Source organism: Cyprinodon tularosa, unplaced genomic scaffold (genome assembly GCF_016077235.1).
Source record: "Cyprinodon tularosa strain WSP-4 unplaced genomic scaffold, ASM1607723v1 ctg213, whole genome shotgun sequence".
In the NCBI taxonomy this organism is placed as follows: Eukaryota; Metazoa; Chordata; class Actinopteri; order Cyprinodontiformes; family Cyprinodontidae; genus Cyprinodon; species Cyprinodon tularosa.
The window spans coordinates 592,637-606,133 of record NW_024038792.1 but is presented as its reverse complement, the minus strand read 5'-3'; the positions used below and the strand labels follow the sequence as shown (position 1 = coordinate 606,133).

The following is a 13,497-nucleotide window of genomic DNA, read 5'->3' as shown; positions in this document are numbered from 1 at the left end:
CACCCTCAGCACATGCGGCTGCACGGCTTTCAGTCTGTGGTGGCAGGCTGCAGGACCTGGGCCCAACAGGGTGCCGTTCTGTCTCCGTCGGACTTCATCTACGACACAGACAGCTCCGATCTCCAGAAGTTCTCCGATGACTCGGCCATTGTAGGCTGTGTTTCTGAGGGGAAAGAGCTGGAGTACCAGTCAGTTCTAACTTTGTGGACTGATGTGAGAAGAACCACCTGTGTCTCAACACAAGTAAGACCAAAGGGATGATGATCGACTCCGAGATAACACCCCCACCTCACTCCCCCAAGAACATCCAGGGGCAGGACATGGAATAATGTTTATATAACTGTTTTTATATATTTATTTATTTTTACTATTTTCCAAGGCTGCACTTTTAAAAAAGATTAAATTGTCTAGAGAGCTGTTCCAAACTAATTTCTTTTTGTTTTACACATGTTTAAACAAAATGACAAACAAAATCTGTCTAACATAGAATTTTGCATATCTCACATCAATAATAAACTGGACTCATAACACCGAATCCCTGAAGAAGAAGGGCCACTCCCTGAGGAGGCTGAGGTCCTTTGGAGTGAGCAGGCCGCTGCTTCAAACCTTCTATGACTCTGTGGTGGCATCAGGCCTCCTCTACGCTGCTGGGCCCCTGGCAGCGCAGAGCGGGACAGAGAGAGACTGAACAAACTGGCGAGAAAAGCCACTTCTGTTTTCACAGCAAAAGACTCCAAAAGAATTTGGTTCTGCGATGGACCACTATGTTGGTTAAACACAACCAAACTTGCAGATTTCTCTAGTGCTGGTTAGTAGAACTGACAAAGACTCCTGGATAGGTGTCAAAACGTGTTCAAAACACCTCAGCTGAAGTCCAGTTGCCTCCAGTCAATTCCTTGGCTGCCATGACACAGATGACTGAGAATTTACATAGGCTTCTTGTAGACTTCACTTGATGGACGCATAACCAGTAATCTGTCAAATCAGCCAATAATGAATCCTTTTGATACTTTAAAATGTTTTTTTTTTTCTTTTTTTTTTCTCCAGGAGAACAGATTTGGATACAACTGAGGCAACAGAAAAAATAAATAAAAAGATCAGTTTATTTCACAAAAATGCAAAATAACAAAAGAATCAGATTTACATAACATGAAGAGTTTTTCAGTCTAGCTGTAATGTTTCTATCGCCAGTAAACAATAAAATCACTCTTTTTAGACATGACTATTATAAAAGTAGCAGCAGGTTGGTTGTCATTTAAGGCTTATAGTTCTGTAACTGCTGAGAGAAGCCGGCGTTTGGTCGAATCGACGGTCTTGCCAGCTTCACCTGGTTGTAGGCGTCATCAAATGAAAGCCCCTCCCTTAACATCAGGTAACCAATCACAATGGAGGAGGAGCGTGACACACCAGCGTTACAGTGGACCAGCACCACACCGTCCTGGAGAAAGGAAACAAAATGATTGGTAAACCTGTTAAAAAAAATCTAATCAGACTTTAGTGTTCCATCAGGACTAACAAACATCTTTTCTATTATTAAAACAATATAGATTATAAACAGATTATAAAGAACAAGTACATTATTTGCAAAGTGTTTTTGGGAAACAGACTTAAACCTTGAAGGGAAAAGTTCAACTTCAGGTTGTTCTTGCTGTTAACTTTCTGTGCACAGAAAATTCACCCAACTGTCATGATCCACAGCTCATTGTCTTTCTGTTGAATCAGTCAACTGTCTTCAGGGCCTTTTCCATATTTATTTAACCACTTAAACCCGAGCGCCCCCTCTCATGGGGAGTGGATCTATTTTACAACAATAAGCTGACTAACTCTGAGACTGACACACATTCATCATATGTCCAGATCTTCATCTACAAGACCATCTGCTTCATTCTAATATCCGCTGACCACAGCTCCGACACAGTGCCAAAAAGCCCTGATAGCCAAAATACGATTTATCACCCAGTTTATGTGTCTGTGGGCCTGGTTTCTACAACACACGTAGCAGCACCGAATGATGCATTTCTAATGAAAGCCAACAAGACTCTTGCAGCTGGTGGATAAGATGAGCGGCATTCTCATAAAACACCACCAAAACAAAGCGAAGAAAATAAAGTCTGTCCTACCTTTGCTGGTTTTTTCATCAAAATATATTTTAATCCCAAAAAAATTCAGTTTTTGAAATATATCCAACCGAGAGCTTATTATTTGGCTAAAACCTACTTCTTTCTTTATTACGGTAGTACAGCATGCCCATGTTTGGAATCTGTAAATTACAGACCTCTGCTACTCTTGCTTGTGATTCACTGGGGCTTCTGTCCATCTCAGATTGGTGCACATCATTGGATTCTGTAGAAGCAAGCTTTCCAAGGAGGCATGAAGCTCCCTGATTGGAATGACTGTTATAGATGAGGCCATACGTCATTATCCATTGTTTTCAACTGTGCTTTGTATGTATATTGTGTAATAACAGCATGGAAAGGAAAGCTCTGTGTTTACACCTTTAAGCTTTCTCTCCCCGATTCCTTCCTGAGAAGCGATCATTCGGGACAAACTCTTTAAATAACGCTTCATAATGTATATGTATTAAATAACCATGAGACATGACAAGAGATTTTGACATAAATTATAATTTTACTCAGACCAGAGAAGTTGCTTAGGGTCACAGAAGGCAGTTACTCCAGTAAACATTTGTAAATGAAGAGACATCCATGGCTCCAGCGTTATCAAAATATTGCACTTTGTTCTGAAATCAAGGACAACTCTTTGCCACGTGCATAATGACGATGACTTCTTATCCATTATCATCCTTATTAGAAAAAAATACTTTGGTAAACATTAGTTCTGACACACAACAGGCAGGTATTATTAGGGTTTCTCAGACTCACACTTTATCATTGATATTAATCCTGACAACTGTAAATAAAGAGTGCTTGAAAAAAAAATAAAACTTCATTTTATTTGGTTTTATAACCAAATATATATCAGAATTCCAAATTTTAAATTTCAAAAACAAATTTCAAATTGCAGCATTTGTGCCAAACTGTTACAAAATGGCAGAGTAAAGCTTCACATAGATTTGTTTTTCAATCTAAACATCAATAACTTGCTTCCTTTATGGGCACTAATCCTGCTACAAATGTAACCGAGTTGTTGTAGTCACAATTTATCATATTAATTTCCTTGGTTACAGGAAAAAGATCATTTTTGTTAGAGGTTAAATGCATTTTTTTGCCTTTTAAATCAGGGCCAGTAAAGATTTAAAACTTTAAAATCTGCTTCGTCTTGCATGGTCTTTATATTTGTTGATTGAAATATCAGCAGGTTAGGAAGTATGCAAGTTGAGAAAGGCCTTATGCCTTTTTTGGAAAACAGCCCTGTGGGCTTGTTTTTCTCCATCGCTGAATTTTCTGGTCACACTGGTTGCCGCTCATTGTTTTCTGTAAGTTCTTCCTTCTTTCATTAACGACCAGTTTACATTTTGCAACCTCAAATGTCCTGTTGCTGCTCTTCTACTCCACAAAATAAAAAATAACCAAAGAAGAATCCATCCAGAATAAGGAGCAGGCAACAGGCATCAAGTTTATATGACTGAGTAGTTATTAGCATTCCTGTCTGTGTGGTTTTTTGTGGTGTTTTGTGTGTTTGTCTTCCTTCCTCCACCAGGCGGTGCCTGGTCCTGGTCCGCCTCCTCACACACCTGCAGAGGGTTACCTCGTTAACGGAGCGCTCTTAAGCTGCTGACTGCCACTACCTCGATGCCAGAGTGTTTGCCAGTTTTGGGTACTCTAGCCAAGCTGAGTTTTGCTGAGTCAAACTGAGTTCATGTCAACCTGAGTCTTAACCTTGTTATTTTTGTCTTTGCCTCTCGGCAGGAAGTCATCCTTCAAACTGGACGTTTCGGACCTTCTCTCCCTGGAAGGATCATCTGAGCTTCAAACTGAGCTGAGGATTCAAACTAGAGGTTTAGATCTACTTTCCTCCAAGGGATTGTTTGAGCTTCACACTGAGCAAGGGATTCATCTCCACTACGACCCGTTCAAGTACCGCAGGAAATCTAAGTTGCAGTCAGTTTCTCTGTTCACCTACAAACAACCGCATTCTGGGTAAACCCTGTCCGCCCTCCATCAAAATGAGTCAAACACTGGAACACCCCCAAACCGACTGGAGTCAAAGAGTCAACCACTTTTCTGGAAACGTGAGTCTGCAATCCATTTCTCCTCTTCAAGTTAGAGAATCGAATTTCCCACTGAGCCTGAACTAACCACTGTCTTCCCCTCACTTTCCAGTTCCGGTTAAGCAGTGTTCAGAGCTACACTGGATTCTTCACAATCTCCTCAATAAACCTGTTAAACTTTTCCTTGGTCCCTCTGTATTGGTTTCTCTGCATATGGGTCCCAGCTCTTGATGAAATCATGACAGGAGTTTTGACAGCAGGTGGAGAAGAAGTGCTACAAAAAGTAAATTATGTTTAATTGTAAAAAGAAAATTAGAAAAAAAAAATCTTTTTTACTTTTATAGTTTCCATTTCCTGTCATGGAAACAGTCTTAAAGGGATCCACAACTTGTTGGAATATGTTGAATATGTTTCTGATTTTCCAACTTTTGACATGAAAAATTCATAAGAATTGTTACAACTAATCCTTGATCCTTTTAATAATGAGATTTTCTTCCATCAAGTCTTTGCACTAAACAAAGCTCTAAATTACAGTTTAGTTTTGGACAAATTGTGTTTGGTAAAAATATCATACCTGGCATTCAGTTGTGTTTTGAATAAAAAGATAATTAGACCGTATATTCTTGGACAAATTCAGACCAAAACAGATATATTTACCTGTGATGATTTATAAAAAAACACTCTTTTAAATGAGGCTATATGGCAGAAAACCAGTGCCTGCTATCTCACCTGCACAGATACACTAAATGTTAAATGAGCAGATACATTTTGTGTCATTTAAAAACAATTTTCTCTTTCTAATAAATGCTTCTCATGTTTCCCATGGCGACACATTTGGAGAAACCACAGCTGGAAGCATCATTTGGCTCCTCTTTGTTCCTCTGGAAACCTGTTATTTCTGCTTTTCATCAAAAAAAAAAGAAAAACAGACCTTTGAAAACAGCATTAAACAGAGCTTATCAAGTGAGTAGAGACAGAATAAAGCATAGTCCGGGGCTATGTGTGAAAGTCAACATTTGTGAAATGATTAATACTAATGCTGATGTAATTAGTTTTCCAACTAGGGTGCCTGGATGGGATAGATTTTAGAAAATCGAGGCAGATCATAATATAATGTGCAAAGGTCCCCAGCTCTAAAGCTTCTCCTAGTGACACGTTTGTCTCTTTTGTTCAGCCTCCCATCGAAGGATAAAGCCACGGAAATGGAGCGGAACTGAAACTCTAAGCACATTTTTGATTTTCTGTGTCAATCAATACCCATTGAGGGACAGGAGATTTAAACGGCCTCGCAGGAATTGATGTGCAATCACTGCTGCCTGTGTTTTGCTTTAAAAAAAATAAACCAATCAATTACTTCCACTGACTTAAATACAATTTAATCTAATAGGCGTTTTGAAGCCAATATTTTTTTTTCAAACAGCATCTTTTTAGTTTTTTTTTCTAAGTTTTGTCCGTCATGAAGTCTCCTCTGTTTTCTCCTGATGTCTGTAAAGATGTCTGGAGTCAATCCAGTTATATATCAGGCCATACTTTGCTTATTGAGAAATAAATAAAGCTTCTACAGAAGGAAAATTGCCTCAGAAACATAATCCAGCGCAGCAAACACAGAGACTTAATTTGGTTTTGTCAGAGTTTCTTGTTTTCCTCTCGTTTCATTGCTCTTGAGTTGAGTGTTTTCATATCAGGGCTCACATCGCATTATGCTCTGCTATCGGTCAGTCTCCTGACGCACACTGGTACACCCCATCATGCTGCAAATTCTGCTCCAAGAAACGATAAAAAAAAAAAAACATCGTCGGCATTAATATGATATAATTTACAGACAAAATGGAGCAGAAAAGGTCCAGACACCCAGGTGTTTTAATAAGTAATCAGATGGCTGTGTTCACCTTTGTGCTGCCGTGCAGATAAAAGTGTGTGTGCTGAACGTGTGTGAATGCATCTCAGAGAGGCTGCAGAATAGCTGCGTGTGCACGCTGACATGTTCAATTAGCCGACACATATGAATAAAGGCATTTTCAGGTTGCAGCAGTCTCCTGAGGGAAGGTAGATGCAGATGTGTTTAAATCGATTTCATACAGTTCCTCTCCTTGGAGGAATCCATAAAGCACTGATGAGTGTGTTTTATGTGTGTTTCTGCTGTGGTCAGGAGAAAAGATTTATTGGAATACTTAAAGCTCCTTCTACTTTTAACATCCTGAGGCTATTTTTTTTTTATTCACATCTGTTAAGAGATAACACTAAAGAAATGAATTATGACCCTCTGATAATTCTGTAGAGATGAACTACATGACTCTGAGGTGCATTGAGTGTTAGAAAAACCTGCAGCAGGGATCAAATTAAATTAAATATCCAGGAAACAGTATGCATTGGGTTTGGTTTTTTTAATGTAAAGTATCTGGTTTTAAGGCAACCAAAGAGATGGCAGGCAAGAAAATTATAAATAATCTGAATTTTAAATACATTATTATTTTATCTTTAGTTGAATAGCATAGAATAAGGACTGAATTTCACTTAACCCCTAGAACCCTACGGACCCACCGGTGGGTCCAGCTGCTACGTGACCTCGTAATTTTAACAAACCCCCAGTATTGATGTACATTTGGCACAGTTTGGTGACATTTTTGGATAAATGTGCCAAAATAGCCTCTCCGCCTAAGAAATTTCTCACTAATAACATTCTAAAATAAATATGATTCATCTGATTGAGTCCAAATTTGGTATATTTTTACACAACATTTAGATTTAAAAGTCTGTAGTACTTTTTTGTGCTATAAATAATATTTTGGTAGTGTTTTGCAATGTTTATTTAAAAGAAAATTTTGGCGAGGTTCAAAAAATGCAAAATATTTTGTATTTTGTCCCTAATATTTCAGGCAGGGTCAAAGCTACAATGGTGCTGACACCAGAAAACCGTTCTATGACATCTTACCTTTACAGACGTACCAAAAGTTTCTTCTTAAATCTAAGAGTTGTGAGGCTAAGTGATTTACTTTTGTGTGTTTTTGTCAGGCAGAAATTTATTTATACCCCCTGAGGGTGTAAGAGGTTAAGCAAGCAAAGTTGCTAGATGAGGTCATATTTGCTTGGTTTGATCAAGCAAGTAGAAGAAAAAATATCCACATTGGCAGAAAGTTATTAAATACGCTCTAAATACATTAAAACATTTACTAAACATGAACACTCTAATACAATTTATAGTATTCAATAATATGTTGCCTGTGTTGGATTTAAACTCTGGTGTTTAGGTGTAGTTCCAGGCCCCTTAAGCTGGGGTGTTCTTTTTGGCTGGGGGGTTTATAGCATTAATTTAGGTTATGTATACAAGGATTATCTTTATCTCAGTATGATCCTTGTATCAAATGAGATATTTTTATCAAATTAAGTGGTTGATTTCAACTCACTGCTCTGGTTGTTTGATTCACATCAAACCAACATGCTGAAGAAGTGGGACATGTTTTCAACACCTGAACCAAAGTTAGAAAATTCATCTTATTCAACATATTCAGAGGGATACTAAGTGGATGAATTAAATGCAGAGAAGATCTATTTCAGTGCAACAGCAAAAAAAAAAAAAAATTAATTTACATAGTTTTTTTCTGTTTTGTTTTTTTTATCCAAAGGATGAAACAATGTGAGCTTTTCACATGTGTGACTCATTTTAAATGAGAAAAAAAACTGAGAGGCATCGCTTTTCTCTCTGACTATGGTCAAACTGCAGCCTAATGGGATTTTTTTAGCCTATATGCAACTCAAATCTCATGACAGTCAGAACGCAGCAGTTTCAATCTTTTGTAAATAGTCCAGCACCCTTTTTTCTTTCCTGTTTTGGTCGGCCTCCCTGTTAGACTGAGATGCTGATAGCTGTTATGACTTCTGCAAACAGGGTGCAGCTGTGTGACCAATACTCTGCCCTGCTCATGCGCGTTGTGTTGGGGCTATGAAAAGATCAGACAGGATTCCGGTGATTGTCGCATCAAAGTTGTAGTCTGCAAGATCAGGCAGACAATGAAACAGATTTCAACAAAGGATTAGAAATTAGCATCAACATCTGTAGTTTGAACAAATCTTTTGCCAGTCGATTAATCTCTTGATTATTTTTTCAATTAGTCGATTAATAATCGGATAGCAAAGATTCCTTAAAGAAGATTTTTCATTAAATTAATCCAGGTGATGGAGGTGTTCTGGATTGAGTTTATTGATAGACGAAAAAGTTTGGTCTGTCTCAAATGTATTACAAAAAAGTTAAAAAAGGGTTAAAAAAACAAAAAAAAAAACACTTGACTTTGTTTCCAAGTTTGAAGACATTTTGCTTCAGATTCAGGAAGCTTTTTTAATTCAAATGTCTGGATTAGTGTTGAGTTCCGGGCTAATCCAGACAGAGTGTAGTGATGTAGTTGCATGAACTTTAAGGGGGGGGTCCCATTCTGTTATGTTGTTATTTTTGAGGTTCACAGGCTGACATGTTTTCTATGCAATTAGAGATTAGAAATATTTTTCATGAAAAAAGGAAACTCAGATATTGAATGATTTAGTCCAACTCTCTATTTACATTAGTCTATGCCTGGCCACCCCTATAAAATGTTTCTGGCTCCCTCCCTCGATCCAGACCCAGACATTTGAAGATAAACAGCAGGTTCAACACCCATGGCCGAGCAAAGATACGTGAGTGAAGACAATTGATGGATGCATTGCTTTAAAAGAGGCAATTTCCAAAGCATTGTGTTTGCTGTTTACGTTCTAAGATTTTTCACCAGCATCAGTTTATTTATTTTTTTATTAATAGTGACTTTATCTTCCCAAATTAATTATTCATTTTGGTATGTCTTCATAACCTGCAACAAAGACTTTTTTATTTAAAATGAGAGATCACTGTCCTATTTCCTGGCCTTCGTGTCATGGCAGAGTGTGACGCTCCGCATGTCAGAACTGTACCTGTGCTCTGGCATGATCTATGAAGCAGCTGCATTCCTCCAGATGTGAAGTTATGTCTGTTTCTGGCAGGTCCAGGATCTGAAGCGTCCTATAAACCATTTGATCTGGGAACAGGTTGGTGACTCCGTAGGCCACATTAAGCACGTGGGACACCTGGACAGGGACAGGAAGAGAGCATATATAGATGCATACGGGGAGCTGTGGGATAAAGACGGTAAAATCCTTGAAGAATGACCCCTGAGCATCAATCGTGCTTTGATGTCTCTATAGACAGAGGTCTGCTTTGTTAGCCATCTTGGTGACATGAGATGCCCTGGATGTGACAGTGAGAGGGATGAGAGAGAAAAAGTAAAGAGTGGTGGTTTGGCAGGAAATGAGACAGATGGATCCAATTCATTTTGCAGTATATGTCTACTCTCTTAAATTTAGCTCACCTCAGAGAGCCCGTGTTACATCTTGGCATCACACTAACATGCTTTCAGAGCTCTCGTATCCTCTAACATCCTTTTCCCCATGTTAGGGGATACTTGGAGAACCACACAATGCTTCCATTACTGACATTAAACCCCATTAAAGGCCAAACTAACAATCAACTCTTCCTGTTGACAAGTAATGTGACCGAGGCGGCGAACTGCTTTGTCAGGCGCGGATTCAGGCGGGGGCGCGGGGGGCGCGCGCACCCCCCTTTGGGATATGGCAAGCCAATTGGGCCAATAATCTTCCGTACAATAACGCGAGGTTCCAACCCGTATTTTACGCGAGCGCGCGTTTTTTACGTCACCGCGCCTTCTGGCTGGAAACGTGCGGTGACGTAAAAAACGCGCGCTCGCGTAAAATATCGGTTGGAACTGCGCGTTATTGTACGGACGATTATTGGCCCAATCGGCTTGCCATACCACAATGGCGTCTTTGCGAGAACGAGGAGACCTGGAAGATTTAAGGCCAAACAAGAAAACCAGACAACCATCTCTTTTTAGATTCTGGTCCAATCCAACAGAAGGGTAAGTAGAAACCAACTTTATCACTTTATTTCCTATAGGCTTACATCTATAATCTAAATAACACAGATTGAAATGTTTATATCTTGTTTTCTATTCTTCAGTGGACCTGGCACAAAATGACCACAGCGTTGACCTGTATGAACGTTCAGATATTGGAGACACACAGATAAAAGGTATGATGATTGCTAGAAAATGTTGATAATGAGAAAACATTATCAACATTGTTGATTGTTGATAAACAAGTTGTCTAAAGTTGCAAAGTAATGCAATGGTAGGAATACTTTAACCAGTAACGGGAAAGTTAAATTGCAGTGTTTGATAAGTAATAAAAAGAGTGTACAATTAACAAAAATAAGCAACATTAGTTGCCATTGACATGCATACAATAGTTATTTTGTAGTATGTATTTTTGGGTCTAAACCTGTACCACATGTGTTGTACTGTTAAAATAAGAATGGTATCCTTTATGAAAACATTACTAACTTTTATCAATTGGTAAGGATCCAAATCAATGAATGCTCTAAGCACATGCTTGGACTCTAAGGGAGTCTTGTTAACATTGTGATATGATAACTACAAATCTGGTGTTATTTGTTTTCAGTGCATTTAATATTTTACAATAAAAATACAATTTACTTTTAAGTATATTCAGTTTTGTGCACCTGGTGATATGTGTTCGGTGAATTTAATAATTTACTATAAAAACACAACATTAAATTGTTTTGTGGCTCCTCCTGAAATAACAAGGTTCCCCTGATCACAAAAATTATTTTATTTTCCAGATGAACAACAAGGACCGTGTTTCGTGTAAAGACAACTGAAGAGCCGGCGCTCAACCAAGCGGATTTGCCCCAAACAACTTACGAAATATAGTAGTATTTATAGTAGTAGTAATAGTTGTATTTTTTTCAATGTCAAAACAACTAATTTTGTTTTTGTTTTACACGATTGACTTTTTTGCTTAATCTTGAAATCTTACATTTCATAATAATTATTTCATAATAAAGCAAGACTATACAAAAGCTTCATGTAGGCAAATTTACAACTCCAGCAGCATCCATACAAAATTGACAATGTAAATATCAATCTTATTACAGATATATCAAAGGCCAAGGACCGGATTAGTGAAATGGATGACTCTGGAAAATTCCAGCTTCTTCAGACCAGAAAACCACCCAAATCTTTCAGTTTCCCTGCCAGAGAATTTAAAGGCAACCGAAGAGCCAGTGGGGTGACCAAAAGAACATGCCAGAGGGACTGGCTGGAAAAGTATGACTTTTTATCATTTTTACATCATATAAAGATGATCTACCGTCAGGATCAACATTCAGGCAGGAAGTGAAGTTGTGGCACACAAAGTGGTCATCATCAGTGGAAAAACCCAGCTCTCTCCCTGAAATTCTAAAGATAACAAATATGAAGTGCTACCCAAACATTTATATGATTCTTCACCTTCTGTCAGTCATACCTGTTACCAGTGCTTCTGTGGAAAGTGCTAACTCGGGTCTTAAAGCAGTGAAAACTTTGCTGAGTTCAACAACGGGACAGGAAAGGTTTGTGGCTTTGCTTTTTTTGTATGTGCACAAGGACATTCAGTTAGACATCAACAAAATCATAGACATATTTGCCCAGAAGCATCCCAGAAGGCTGACATTTGTAAACCAATTATCATCATAAAGTTTGTAGTAGAGAACAATATTCTTTGTGCGGTTTAACTTTGTTTTTTTTTTTGTTTTTCAACAGTTTATCTTGTTAAAATATATTAAAAAACTCCTTTGTCTTACTTGAACTATACTTGAACCCAAGTCCTTGGGTTTTTTTTATTTCATGTTCTGTGTAAATATCATTTCTGGAAATAAAGAATCTCCTTGTTTGATTAATTGTTGATGATCATTTTTTTCTTCAAACTACCTTTTAACCTTGTGCTTGCTTTAAAAACCGAGAGATCCTTTTTTAATTACAATAATGTAATCATGCTAATTCTACTTATGTTCATCCATTAAAATTATCAATTAAAAACCCTTGGATGAATAATTAGGGTAGTGTGAAACAGTGAAGATGGTATTCTTTGGTCTTTTAGCCTCACATTGTCTTGACCTGTGACCCCGTGACCCTTGACCCCGTGACCCCATGACCCTTAGGTGCGCACCCCCCTTTGAAAAATCCTGGATCCGCCCCTGTTTGTGACCATCAGACCCAAAACACAATTGGTTTTCTTACCGCATGCGACACAGTAACACCTGCACAGATATAGCACAATACTGTACAGCATCAGATCCATTTACTTCTTCAGGAAAATAGTTCAACAACATGCTGTTGAAGTTCATATGCAGTACATGTTTCATTACATTACAGCCACATTTTGAGTCCTTGTGACATCACAACAAAAAGTAGTGCACAGATGTGAGGTGCAAGAAGAAATGATGTGCTTTGCATATCTAAAATTATTAAATTTCTGCTAAACAGCTTGTTAGAAAAATGTAAATGTCATTATTTTAATTGTATTAAGTTACAGGCATTTGGCCTGATAGGAAAGTTATGTTGTTTTTAACTTCAAATGGCGAAACCAAACGGCTTTCCCAGAAAAGACTAGATTAGATTAGATTCAACTTTATTGTCATGTACAGGTATAAGGTAATGAAATGCAGTTTAGGTCTAACCAGAAGTGTTATAGCAGCAAGTGCAGGATAAATAATGGTTCCATAAATACAGGACATGGGTTTCTACTGAATGAGTATAGAGATGAATACTATTATAAATAATGAATATAATATATAGATCACTAGTGTTATGAACTAAATTTACAGCTGGATATGTACCGAATATAATATACAGGTGGGTTTCACTATAAAATGAATAAATAAAGTTTGGAGTTGTCATGCCTCATCAAGCCGTTCGGTTGCAGGTGACTGCTCACCACCTGCAATAAACCTACACCCCCCCTCTGTATGTGTAAAGTTCTGACCCCTCCTGATACTTCTCTGAAGTCCGACAATAGAAGACAGAGATGTCCTATCAGAGTTGAGCTCGGACATTCAGTGAGTATCATTCTCCGTCTGGTTCCACTCTCCTCTTCTGCAGGAAAGTAACCTGTGTCTTGTGTTGGTTTCTTTCAAGCACTAACCTTATCACAGCTCAAACTCCATCGGAAAACATCCATGAAAAAAACAGTTTTTAATTTTTTGAGCAGATTGTCTGCCAGTGTCACCAACTACAACATAAGACTCCTAAAGACAATCATAATTGTCATTCAATACCTATATCCTGAAAAAAAGTTGTGGTATGCAAAATAAAAATCAAAAATCAAATAATTAAAAAAATATATATGTCTGTATATTTACTTATTGTTATAGAAACATACCTAAGTTTTACTGAAAACAATTCTTTAAA

The 13,497-nt window shown here is 37.9% G+C and overlaps 1 protein-coding gene across 1 annotated transcript in view; it reads right to left on the bottom strand.

Moving 5' to 3' along the window:
• Positions 1–1,085: 1,085 nt before the first annotated feature.
• Positions 1,086–13,497, bottom strand: part of LOC119783902 (dual specificity protein phosphatase 19-like) — a 43,595-nt gene continuing 31,183 nt past the window's right edge. Inside the window, exons 4-5 of the mRNA XM_038285639.1 lie at positions 9,107–9,259; positions 1,086–1,438 (exon numbers count right to left, since the gene is read on the bottom strand). Of these exons, the coding sequence (XP_038141567.1) occupies positions 1,256–1,438; positions 9,107–9,259 (336 nt within the window). The 3' untranslated portion in view covers positions 1,086–1,255. The remainder of the gene's footprint in view (positions 1,439–9,106; positions 9,260–13,497) is intronic.